This window comes from Prionailurus bengalensis, chromosome E2 (genome assembly GCF_016509475.1).
Source record: "Prionailurus bengalensis isolate Pbe53 chromosome E2, Fcat_Pben_1.1_paternal_pri, whole genome shotgun sequence".
NCBI classification, from domain to species: domain Eukaryota; kingdom Metazoa; phylum Chordata; class Mammalia; order Carnivora; family Felidae; genus Prionailurus; species Prionailurus bengalensis.
Genome location: NC_057352.1, coordinates 46816630 through 46828853, shown reverse-complemented (window position 1 = coordinate 46828853; position 12224 = coordinate 46816630). Strand labels below are relative to the sequence as shown.

At 50.6% G+C, this 12224-nt stretch overlaps 1 protein-coding gene across 3 annotated transcripts in view; it reads right to left on the bottom strand.

The window, feature by feature from the left end:
- ZFHX3 (zinc finger homeobox 3) overlaps window positions 1–12224 on the bottom strand; it is a 238902-nt gene that overhangs the window by 154556 nt on the left and 72122 nt on the right. For all 3 annotated transcript variants that reach the window (XR_006300156.1, XM_043599555.1, XM_043599556.1), the window contains exon 2: window positions 3445–6203. Coding sequence is in view for 2 of the 3 variants with exons in the window: in XM_043599555.1 (XP_043455490.1) it covers window positions 3445–6157 (2713 nt within the window). In the remaining variant the exon portion in view is untranslated. The remainder of the gene's footprint in view (window positions 1–3444; window positions 6204–12224) is intronic.

The following is a 12224-nucleotide window of genomic DNA, read 5'->3' as shown; positions in this document are numbered from 1 at the left end:
TTTTTTTTTAATGATTTTCTTATTTATGCTACATGAGGCACCTCTAGTGAGAAGATCAGTTACAAGGTTCTACCGAGCTGACTGGCTGCATATGAAGCCTGTGGACAATCTAGCAAGCCGCAGAAATCTTTTGCGCATGCATTCCAGAAGGCTCAGGAAGCTTTCTGCTTGTCTTTTCCCCTGCCACCTCCCCTGGTGAGAGGAGCCTTAACTAAGACATTCTTTTTAGGACGAGAGAGAAAAAGAGGAGGGGGGGGGAACCTAAAAGCTCCATCCCTTAATGGGGACAAAGGCCAGGTAGCATCCATGAAACATACGCTGTGTTCAGTAAAAGCAGAAATTGCCCAGAGGGTAAGACAAGGAGCAAACATATATTTGTTTCTGATGCCAACCACCTGAAGCATCAAATCTTCTCCACTTTTTAAATTTAACCTCAGCACATCAATATTGCTCTAAAGAGAAATTCAGCTGTCACTTGCTGGATGCCTGAGTAAAAATGAGAAATCCTCACACACACAGAGGAAATAAGTCCCTATTCCCATTCCAGGCTCTTGAAATGCAAATCAAAGACACAGAGAAGCAGTGAAATGAAGGCGACAGGAAAGCCAAAACTCCCTCCGAGAACTCTACCTTGGAGGAATGAACACAGGGCTCAGAATCCTACAAATCTGTAGAGCTAGAAGGAACTAATTCAGCCTCCAGGAAGTGGCAGAACCTCACCCATTTCTCAGGAAGTTAGGAAGAGAGCCCCGGTGAGTGAGAACTCAGCCGGTGTTTACTCTTGAAGCTACACCGGAGGTGACATCTCTGTGAGGGGGGAACCCCACCTTCCCACACGCACCCAAATCTAATACTTAGAATTTACACCCTGGCACAAGAGCCCACCCATGAGCACATCGTCAGAGAGGCACGTGCATTAAAAGACACCTTCTAGACCCAAAGGCAGAAGCAGAGGACCTCGTAAACCTCATGCAGATGTCCTGTAGCTAGGCGGCTACCTGGAAAAGCAGATACCCCGCCAGCTGTTTCTCAGTGCTGTGCTAAACTTGATCATCGAAAGCGATGTCTGGAAGGATATTCAGATGGCTTCGAGTCTAATATCTTATCTACAAATGGCAGCAAAATCCAACCAGACCAGACCAAAGGGTGCCAGCCCTCTCCTTAAAGCCCTCCAGAAAGAAAGCCTTCCCAGAAGCAGCATCTGTTTGGTATCACAAGAAAGAAGGCTCTGTCAAAAGAAGTATGAGAATAATAACTTCGTAAGCAGAAATGTATTTCACAAAAACATTTTTCCCCCTGCGGAGCCCAGGAATACCCAGTAACACCTACAGCCTGCTCACAAATGGCCTCAAGAAAGATCGGCAGAGTTGCATATAGGACTTAATGTTTTGGCTCTTTCACATTTGCATACACCCGCTTCTACTGACGTCCTACGACTCTACTCTACAGGACCTCTGGACACATGCTCTCATACCCACACCCACTCAGGCTTCCAGGATAAAGGATCTGGGACTCTAGCTCCATCTCAGCTGTTCTTGTGCACTAAGGGCACAGAAGGTTTCCAGAGACTTACCTTGGCTGATAAGCAGTAACCCTGAAAATTCAAGGACCTTTGCTTGGCTGACCTGGAAAAAGCCCTCAGAAGGAAAAGCTCTATTCTCTTTAAGAAATAAAGTATGGATCTGCTATACATGTCCAGAACACAGGGATTTATTCTACCATTTCTTTTCCATCTGCCATATGCCCATAATGCATGATGCCCCACAGACTCACAGACACTTGCGTAAAAGCAAAATATTTTTCTACCACTTAATTCAAGTCTTAGTCAGAATTACTGGTTTCCAAGGTAATTAAAAAGATCTCACTTTGACCCAGTATGAACCTATCCATTTTCTGTGTCTTCATTCCACCTACATTATATTTGATTTACTCCAAGATCTGCCTCCCCAAGATTTTAAATCTCCAGATGAGAAAACCTCAATTCCCATAGGCTTTAAAAAAAAAAAAAAAAGGCTTACAGTATGATGCCATCCCTTGGTGTGCAAACCCTATGGTTCACTCTGGGGACAAATAAAATAATTGATTTCTGTGCATCCATTATTAACCAGTTGGTAAAACATCTTCAAATCGTTTGGTAATAAAGGATCCACGGGTCAATATTCCAAAACAGAAAATAAGATTAAAGTAGTAAGAATTCGCAGGAAAAACAAATTAAATGCTATGAAATATAACTCATCAGCAGCAATTAGCACTAAAACACCATACCAAGATGTGCCAACTGGGGAGGCTTGGCCCCTGGCATTAACCTAAACCATGTCAGATTAAAAGTTATCTGCTCACACTTTGTTGCTGAGAACGACTTATTCCTGTGTCAGTAAAGGAATACTGCTTAATCCAGGCCACCACCTTGGTCCCAAGAGGTTAGCCGGGTCAGGGGACAGAGACCAGGCAGTGCCTGTCTGAGGCACAGGTGGTGGGAGCAGCAACAGCCCCCATCATACTGGTCCTTGTAAAAGTGATTTGTACATTCTCTCGCTATAGAGGCTCTACCCTAAAAGTGATTGTGATTCTTTTGATGCAAAGACCGATGACTTTTGGCATCCAAATCCTATCCTCTTGATCCGACTCTAGGTCAATTAAGCCAGTTGGTAAGACTTGCTGTCCGGACACGGCCAACTCACCTTCTCCAACATGGGTTGTTTGTTCACGGCCGACAAAGGCTCCATTAACCATCATCTAATGGATATTAGAATTCGACTTTCTTTGATGTACAATTTTAGAATGTATTCATTTTTCGTCTAGCACACCACTCTTTATGGTGCCCTGGGGCAATTTAATCCCCAACTATACTTATCAGCGACAACTCACGCAAAACAAAAAAGAAAAGAACGCGTCTCTTTCATGGAGATCCTCGTGAACACACCCAAGAACTGTGAGCACTTATCTGGATGGCTCCCTGCTCGGCACAGAACCCAGCGTTCAGTTATCTGAATAAGGTACACTGTGATTTCGAGTCGCTCTTATGGAGAGGACTGTCCCTGTTTACAACTTGAACGGCAGTTTCCTGTAGATTAAATATCTAATGGAACCCAGAAGTTTCAGATAATTGGGGCGATTTTTCAAATTGAGAAAGAGATGAAGAAAGAGAAGATGGGAAGAGAAAGGGAAGTTGACCGGAAACCAAAAACTAGAGGAAACCCTTCAACTTTAATCCCAGCCTGTGCAGCCGGAGTATTACCACGTGTGGGCGCTGAATACATACGACTCCCCACAGGCACACAAGGGGTCCTTGAGAAAAACACCTGACAGTCAGACACTCGAGTGTATACACCACCACTCTGGAGAAAATCAGCATCAGCCGAATCCACAGGACCTCAGTCTATTCTCGGTTCTCCCCAGTTAAACTCAAGTCACCAGAACAAACAAACACGGAGTCAGCCTCACCTAGAGCAGGCGTCATGGCGGCCATGGGCCCGGCGGGATCCAGCTGGAATCCACTCATCATGAACTGGGCGTCCGAGGCAGTGTTGTCCATCTTCAGGTTGGGCAGGTTCATGTTCTGGGCCAGGTAGTACTGGTAAAGCTCGGCCTCGGCGGGCGAGGGCAGGCTGCCGAGGCCCAGGTGACGGTTGTGTTGAATCTGGGACATGTTCTGCTGCAGCAGCATCATGTTATGCATGTGCTTCTCGCTGGTCATGTGGATGCGCAGGTTCCTGGCCACGTTGGTCTCGTAATCGCACACCTCGCACCGCCAGGTGGGTTTGGTTTTTGGTTTGGTGGGCGAGGGGGCCCCGCAGGAGCTGCCGATGTTGGCCGCCGCGGCCGCGGCTGCCGCCGCCGCCGCCGCTGCCCCGGCCGAGTGGCTGAACACCTGCTCCCCCCCTCCGTTCTGCAGGTTCTGCATGTTGTTGAGATGCTTGTCGGACTGCATATGAATACTGAGGTTGCCTTTGGTAGTTGTGGAGTAGTTACACACCTCACAGCGGAAAGGCTTGTAACCACACGTGTAGCTCTCACCTCGTGCCAACCGAGGGTGGGGCTGCCCGCTTTTGCAGTAGACACAGGAGCCCCCCGGCTCCGGGTGCTTCTCCTTCATGTGAGCCTCCAGTGTCTGCTGGTACTTGTAGTGCCAGTTGCACTTGGGGCACTTAAGTGTCTTACATGAGTTACGAGAATGCATCATGGTCATGTGGCCGCCCAGAGAGCGGGAGGAGCCCAGGACCGTGTCGCATTTGGGGCACTCCACGCCGCTCCCCGAGGGGCATTCCCCAACCCCAAGCTCGCAGAGGGAGCCAGCATGCTGGTGATGGGGGACAAAGCCCCCATCGTCGCCCTCTGTGCTTTCATTTGGTTCTGGTGCTGTGGCATTGTCTTTATTGGCACTTTCGTCAGCAAAGTCCAGCCTCCTGCCGCCCTCTGCCACATTGGCCCTGACGCCCTCACTGTTAAAGCTTAAACGATTCCTCCTGTTCGCACCATCAAAGACAACAAAGGAAGAAGCAGAATTAGAACTAGTAGAAGCTGTGCCCCTCGACAGGGTCTGGAGCACATTAGGCATTAAGGGGGAGTTAGAAATGCTTTGGTTTGAGAGAGCAAGGTCCTTTTTGCTGCTGCTACCTGCCACGGCCCCAGCCTCCTCGTGGGGCCTGTCCTCCAGTTCGTCGTCCAACTCGCTTGGAAAGAGTCCTTTGCAACCCTCGTCTTCCTCCTCCTCTTCTTCCTCCTCTTCTTCTTCCTCCTCCTCCTCTGCCTCTTCCTCCTCCTCTTCCTCCTCTGCCTCCTCCTCGGCTGGCTCTGCTTTCTCGGAGAAACAATCCGGATCGCCTACTTCTTGCTTCTCTCCTTCTGCTGCCCCAGAGTCCTTGCCCTCTGAGGATTTGGTAGGACTGGAGGCCAGAGGCCCCAGGGGGACTGAGGTAATGGGGGTCTTCAGGACCGAGCTGGTGAGCCCGCCAAGGTTCAAGAGGGTGCTGGGGGTCAAGATACCAGCCTGGGGCTGCTCGGGGCCGGCAGCAGAGCCGGCTGGGAGAGCCTCCTCCCCTTCCATCCGAATGCCACTAAATTTCCCATAAAAACTGTGTCCGGGGCCTATGAGGTTAGCCGTAGAAACTAAAGGGTGTTGAAAGTTTTTGTTTTTTGGTTCCAAAAAACTCACAAGGGGTTCCTTGTCTTTGCCAATCCCTTGGATGATAGCGGAGATGTTCTTATTGCTAAGAATTTTCCGCTCGTCTTCACTCAGGGTCATTCGATGGTCGTGCACCGCGTGGGTCACAAACGAACGGACATACCCGAAGGAGAGTTTGCACAGGAAGCACATCAGGATGGGCTTCCTCTTGCCGTAGAGCACAAAGCCATCGAATTTGGACAGGTCCACGTTGTTGGGAACATCTTTGGATACGCAGGAGCTTTTGGCGGAGCCGTCGCTGTTCAGGTAATCCTTGTTGCTTTTGTGTCGCACGTCAAACACGCGGAAGCTGTGCAGGACAGGGCTGAGCCCCGTCAGGGCTGAGGTATTCGGGAAAGCCTGGTCTGGGCCCTCAAACCATTTCCCGAAGGATGAGGCTATGTGGAAAGTGTTGATGATCTGTGGGTAGACTGGTGCAGCACAAGAAGGGTCCCCTTGTTTGCCCCCCGCCCCGGGGAGAGAGTTTAGGAAGAGCGAGGGGGGGGGCCCGCTGCCGCTGCCACAGGCGCCCCCGCTTTGGGTCAGCTGGCTCAGGCTCTCGACAATGTAGGCCGAGCCGTCGGGCTGGTAGACTATCTCCCCAGCCAGGTTCTCCACATCACTCTCCTCGTCCCCCTCCTCACTGGTGTCGCTCCCGCTCTCCTCCCTCAGGGGCAGCGGGGGGCGCGCGCTGGGACAGTGGTGCTCCATGTAGGTTTGCAGGCTGGCGAAGGAGGCCGAGCACCCGTTGCAGCTGACCTCCTTGCCGGCGGGCTCGGCGGTGGGGCCGGCCGAGGCGGAGCTCTCCGCGAGGCGCTCATTGAAGGGGGCCCTCAGGCTGTCCAGGGGCCCGTGGTTCTCGCTTGTGGACTGCTCCATGCTACTGGGTTTGTCGGGGAGGTGGGTGCTGTTGAGTTCAGTCCATTGCTGGTGCTGAGGGATACCGCACCCATTGTCCTTCCCCGAGACGACGGGCGAGTCACAGCCTTCCATGGTAAGGCCTGCGTAGAGCTTTCATTGCACCCAGTACGGATCGGACCTGAAGAGCGGAGGCAAGGGGGGGAGAGGAGGGAGAGAGGGGGAAGAGAGAGAGAAAGGAAAGAGGTTAGGAGGGCCGAGGCTAGGTCCCGCACAGAGCACTCTAACAGGCTTCTGTCCACACCCACAACAGAGACCGCCAGGGCAGCAGGGACCCCGGCCATCTCCCCCACGTCGTCCAATGAACGCGCAGAGGGCGGGTGAGAGCCCGAGGCATGACGGCCAGGGTCCGTGGCATGAGTGGGGAGCATGGGGACGGGGCGGGGGGGGGGCAGACAGGAGACTCCCTCCTTGACTTCGGACTGTAGGCTCCTCTCCCCCTGGAGACCGGTTCGAATTTCTGTTCTTTGCAAGCACAGTGTGAGAGTCGGGGCTGGGCCTCGAGCCACAGCAGAGGAAGAGGGCCACATTATCTTGCCAGGCCCCACCAAGGACGCAGAATGGTGGCCCTACCGAATAGAGATGGCCAGCTCAAAGTCACTGCCGGCTGCCCACGCTGTCTGTGGGGCAAGGGGACACCAACAGGGAAGGATGGACGAGAGGAGAAAGGTTTTGCACCCCCAGAGAAAGGCTAGTAAACCTGCAAGAGGATACGCTAGCTGATTTAGAGGTGAAGCTGCTGCTGTTGCTCTTACTGGCCAAACGTCTAGTTTGAGAAGTTCAAAGGAAAGTGATGGAGGGCTGCAGGGCTCAGAGAGCAAGTCTGCAGGGCCCAGACACGCTCTGCAGGCCCGCGACAGGGCCTATGCCTGCTTTCATCCTCTGTGGGTCTGGGAAGCATCATCCCATTGTACAAACAGTAACACTGAGGAGCTAAATCTACAAGCAGGCCCAATGCCGCCCCGACACTGTGAAGCAGATGGCAGATCTCCAAAATCCCATCTCCAACCCCGCCCCCCTGAACCCACCGAGCACGCCTGCTTGTGAGTGAGCTGGCTTCAGACTAAAAACGTGATGGTGCAAAATCTGAACTTGACGTATCTGGGAAGACTCTCAACTGGCCGGCTCCCCCTCCGGCAGCGTCGATCTTGCCCTGTCTGGATGGAGCCCGGTCACCACTGGTGTGGCGGTTTCTGCTGTCAGGGATCCTAGTGGCAAGCCGAGACGGCAGCTGGGCTCCACCGGCCCCCATTCCACACCTGCCTCGTAGTTATTAGTAGCTGCTCAAGCAGCTGTCCTTCAGCCCCGGGGCTTTTCCGCTTCCGACTGGAGTGCCACAGAGCTGAATTTGCCCTCTGAGACTTCGCATCCCTGGGGAGGGAGGCATCAGATCCCCCGCCATCGCTCTGCTCCTGTGGCCACATCATCACGGGGGCATTTCTTCCATCCCAGCATGGATCCTACAGTCGACTCAGCCTCTTGGACGGCCCCGATTGTTCAGCTGCAAATCCCAGGCCACACTCCCCCCTACACCTCCTTCCTGGAGAACATTTGGCTGCTTCTCCGCCCAACATCTCATTCATACACATCGGAGGAAGGTTTTGGCCGGGTTTGGTCTCTCTCCTTCCCCACCCCACCCCTATGTTCCCATTCTTTTTCATTTCTTGATTCTTGACTGCACAGTAAGCCAACAGCTCCCCCTCGGGAAAAGACAGGGAAGGCAGGTTTACCCGAAGTCTCTGGAGAAATAGCTTTGGAAAAACGTGTCCTGTTTTGTTCAACACACACACACACACACACACACACACACACACACACACACGGCACCTCTCAAGCTTATAACCTCAAATTCCATTACAACAAAGTTCCGTGTGCCTTAGAAAAGGCACATTGATTTTAAACAGAGATAACTACATGAAACCAAACCACACAGCAAATGCGATGGGACTTCAGAAGGCTTAGCTGGGATACAGGTGAGAATCCAGGGTGGCTCTTCTTAAGGATGCGCCTGATTGGCTGGACGACATCTGATTGACAGCTCAGGCCAAAAAGGTTGGCAGGCTGAAGGGGCGGGAGGGTTAACAGCCCGATTGTAAAATCAATGTCATAAATGCTTGGTAAGTTACAGGAACATGCTGGAAGGGGAGGCCACGATTGATAAAGGAGAACAGCTTTGATGCTTCACTAGGGACTTGAGTATCGACAGCAAAGCCAATCTCCTCTCCAGCCTGGGCTAGGCCAGAGAAACCTGCAAGCGTTTACCAATTAATTGGTGGGCTTTTCTTGTTCAGCTCTCTCTTGCCTCCTCCTCCACAAGCCATCCAGCTAGGCAGTCGGGACCTACAAAAACTTGCCTAACTTTTCTGTTCCCAAGCAAAAGGTGTCCAGCAAGGATGACACTGTGGCCATCTATAAAAGACAGATGACCCCGTGGTGGTGCCACCTGCCCCATCAGAGAGGACACGTGGAATACCACTCATTCACAGAGAGTGACGACAGCCCATTAAGACACCAGTGGGATAGAAGGGTCCACTTCAGGATCGAGGCTCTGGGCTTCCTTTCAATGCATGCTGGCCACAACAGGCAGAACCATTTCTACCTTGCTAAGTGAGGTGTGCTTCTGGGACAAGTAGCGTCATTCTTCACCAGGGCGCCTGTGAAATGCAGTCTCTCAGGTCCCGCTCCAGATCAGGATTTGCATTTTAACATGATCCCCTGGGGACAGGCATTAAAGCTTGAGACACTCTCTGCTTCACAACATCTTCACCAGATTGCCATCTTTTCCATGCTTGATGCCTGGACTGCTAGGTAGCCAGGCAGGGTCGGTCTTAGATTCCCCTACCGGTTCCGGGGAGGTGCAGGGATGGGGTGGGAGGTGCAGAGAAGGGACCTGAGGGTAGAGATGAAGCAATCCCTTAAACCCGCCCAATCCTTCAGCTCAAGGACCTCAGGCTCTCCAGAACTCTCCCACCCGGCCGGCTGTCCCTCTCGTTCTGTTTATCAGCCAGTCAATAAGAAAAAGGTAGTTCTTACTTAAGGAGGCAGAAGTCAACTCGGCAGGTCGATCAGCACTCTGTCTGTAAACACGGTTTCCCGTAAAATCAATGATCTCAGTTACAGAGGGCAGCCTGGGAACCCAGCAGGTCCCCACGCGCTCACACGCAGGCCCACCAGCAGCCTCCGTTGAGACCCTCACACCCCACCCCCAGCTCTGCACCCCATCCCCTCACCCTTCACTCGTGCCAGGGCCAGCTCACGCATACCAACTTACAACCCTTCCTGCAGCCTGCTTGTCTTCTGCTGCTTGTGACCCCAAATTCCCTTTCAAACACAGACACACTCTGACCTCCCAGTATGGTACTCAACATGGTCTGTGCATGGTTTTAAGACATCAGTTAGATTTCAAAAGAGCACATCTTTCCAGTAAGACGTTCAATGGCAGATATAGGAGTGATCTGGTTCTCTCACACTCATTCTCTCTTAGTGTTTAAATCTGCCATGTGAGAAGTAGTCTTGTACAGAAAGTTCCAACATCATCATCAAAAGCCCCCACCCCTGCTCCTGTCACAAGTTACAGTCCCCCTGGAACCTACCTGGGAAGCTCCCCTGTATCAGCCTTTATTTACCAAAGATTGTTTAAAATGGTAAGTCTCCCTATTACCCCGGGCCCCACCACTAACAAGATCATTCATCTCCCTCTTTCAACCAAGAAGATGTGCTAGGACAATTTTCTGACACTGCTTTAAGGAGACAGGACTGGTACAATGCAACAGTTACTGGGAAGCTGGGCGGGGGGGGGCAGGATATAGTTGTTAGGGAGGGGAGGGGTTCCTGCTGTTGCTCCAGCTCCCAGAGAATTAAACATGAACAGTCACACTGTGTAATTTTAAATTGTTAATTAGCACAGGGTTAATTAGGCGGTCCTTTCACAAGAGGCTGTTTGGCAGAAAACCAAGAAAAGAAACAAAGGGGAAGAAGAGAAAAACAGCGAATCCAGACTGCGAGAAACTGTTGCCTCCGCGAGTAATCCGTGCTGCATGCCAGAGAGAAGTGAAGTAGCAGGCAAACCATCCTCCATGAGCAGCCTGCTTACTCTGCTGGACCGCCAGCCAGGGAGCACCATACTCCACAAGCAGCCTGCTCAATTGGAGAGCCAGCCAGGGAGCACCATCCTCCAGGAGCAGCCTGCTCTGCTGCGCTGGAGGGCCAGCCAGGGAGCACCATCCTCCACGAGCAGCCTGCTCTGCTCTACTGGAGGGCCAGCCAGGGAGCACCATCCTCCACGAGCAGCCTGCTCTATTGGAGGGCTAGTCAGGGAGCACCATCCTCCAGGAGCAGCCTGCTCTGCTCTATTGGAGGGCTAGTCAGGGAGCACCATCTGCCAGGAGCAGCCTGCTTGCTCTCCTGGAAGGCCAGTAACGGAGCACCATTTTCCTGAAGGCAATCTGGCAATAGGTATCAAAAGCCTCAAAAAACACACATGCCCTTTGACTCAGCAATTCCCCAATTCTAGGAAACAACCCAAGATACACGGCGGAGATACAGTATTATTCATCACAGCATTTTCAACAGGAAAAAAAAAAAAGAAGATGGAAATAATCTGGTGAAAGAAGGGGCTCTCTAAATAAATGATACTGCATAGAGTTCCATAAGACAATATAAAGTATCACTGTTTAAAAAAACTACTTATAGGAGTGGGAAAATGATCACAGAGGATATTGAGTGAATGAAGTATCTATAGGTCTGCACATGGAAAATACAGGAGATTTGTATCAGAACTTTTTAAATGGTAATCGCTAGGGGATGAGGTTATGGGTGACTTCCTTTCCTCCTCTGTGCCTTTCTTTCCCAAAGCTTTTAAAAATTAAAACCATCCTAAGGGAAGCCATCGCTTCTAGAATTAGGCATCCTGGGAAGGCCTACAGATACCACACCACCCTCATAACCACTGTGTGAGACGGATGTTCTTTATATCCCTGTCTTTAGGATGGGAAAACTGAGTTGTGCACGTTCTACAGCCCAAATGATAAATCCATCATCTGGCTGTGAAGTCTGTCTCCTTAGCCACTCTCCTACAGTTTTCTTTAATGTCTATTTCCCAAAAAGAACTCCAGAAATATCCGACATTCAAATTCAATCTTTATATGTAACCGAGGACTGTTCTAAGATCATGGGAATCCAAGATTGTTATGTGAAAAAACATGCCCCTTCGAGGCCCCTGGGTGGCTCAGTCAGTTAAGCATCTGGCTCATAATTTCAGCTCAGGTCATGATCTCACGGTTCTGTTAGCACAGTCTGCTTTGGGATTCTCTCCCTTTCTCTCTCTTCTCCCTCTCCCTCTCTCTGTCTCTCTCTCTGTCTCTGCCCCTCTCCTGCTTGCACTCTCTCAAATAAACATTTAAAAAACAACTATGCCCATTCACACACATGCCCCTTTTTTTTGGAGTGGGTGGAAAGCTACTTGGATATCTCTACACAGGAGAAGGGGTAATGAGAATTGGGGGAGGTATTACAAGGAACTGACCGGCAGCTCATTATCCTGACTTTTTTTTTTTTTTTTTTTTTAAAGACAAAAAGGCAGGAACACCTGGGTGGCTCAATCGGTTGAACGTCTGACTTTGGCTCAGGTCATGATCTCACGGTTCGTGAGTTCGAGCCCCACATCAGGCTCACTGCTGCCAACACAGAGCTCACTTCAGATCCTCTGCTCCCCCCCTTTCTCTCTGCCCCTTCCCTGCTTGCACTCTCTCTCAAAAATAAATAAATGTTTAAAAAAGAAGAGGAAAAAAGGCAGATTCCAGAGACTATAAAACAAAAAAATGTATTCATTCATTCATTCACTCACTCATTCATTATTTACTGTGTACCCAGTATGTGTCAGATGCCAGGGAATTAATGATCAACAGGTCTCAGTGTACATTCTCATGGGGGAGAGACCACAAAGAAATAGAACTTTAAGTGGTAGAAAACACTTAGAAATAATATAAAGCAAGAAAAGGGGAAAAAGTAATATGTGTGTATATCATTTTGGATAATGATACTAGATTTTAAAAAGATATGCTGGAGATTGCATATTGCAAGTTCCCCATCGTTTTAGAACAGATTCAACAGTTACTGGATAGCATCTAGGAGGAAAAAAAAA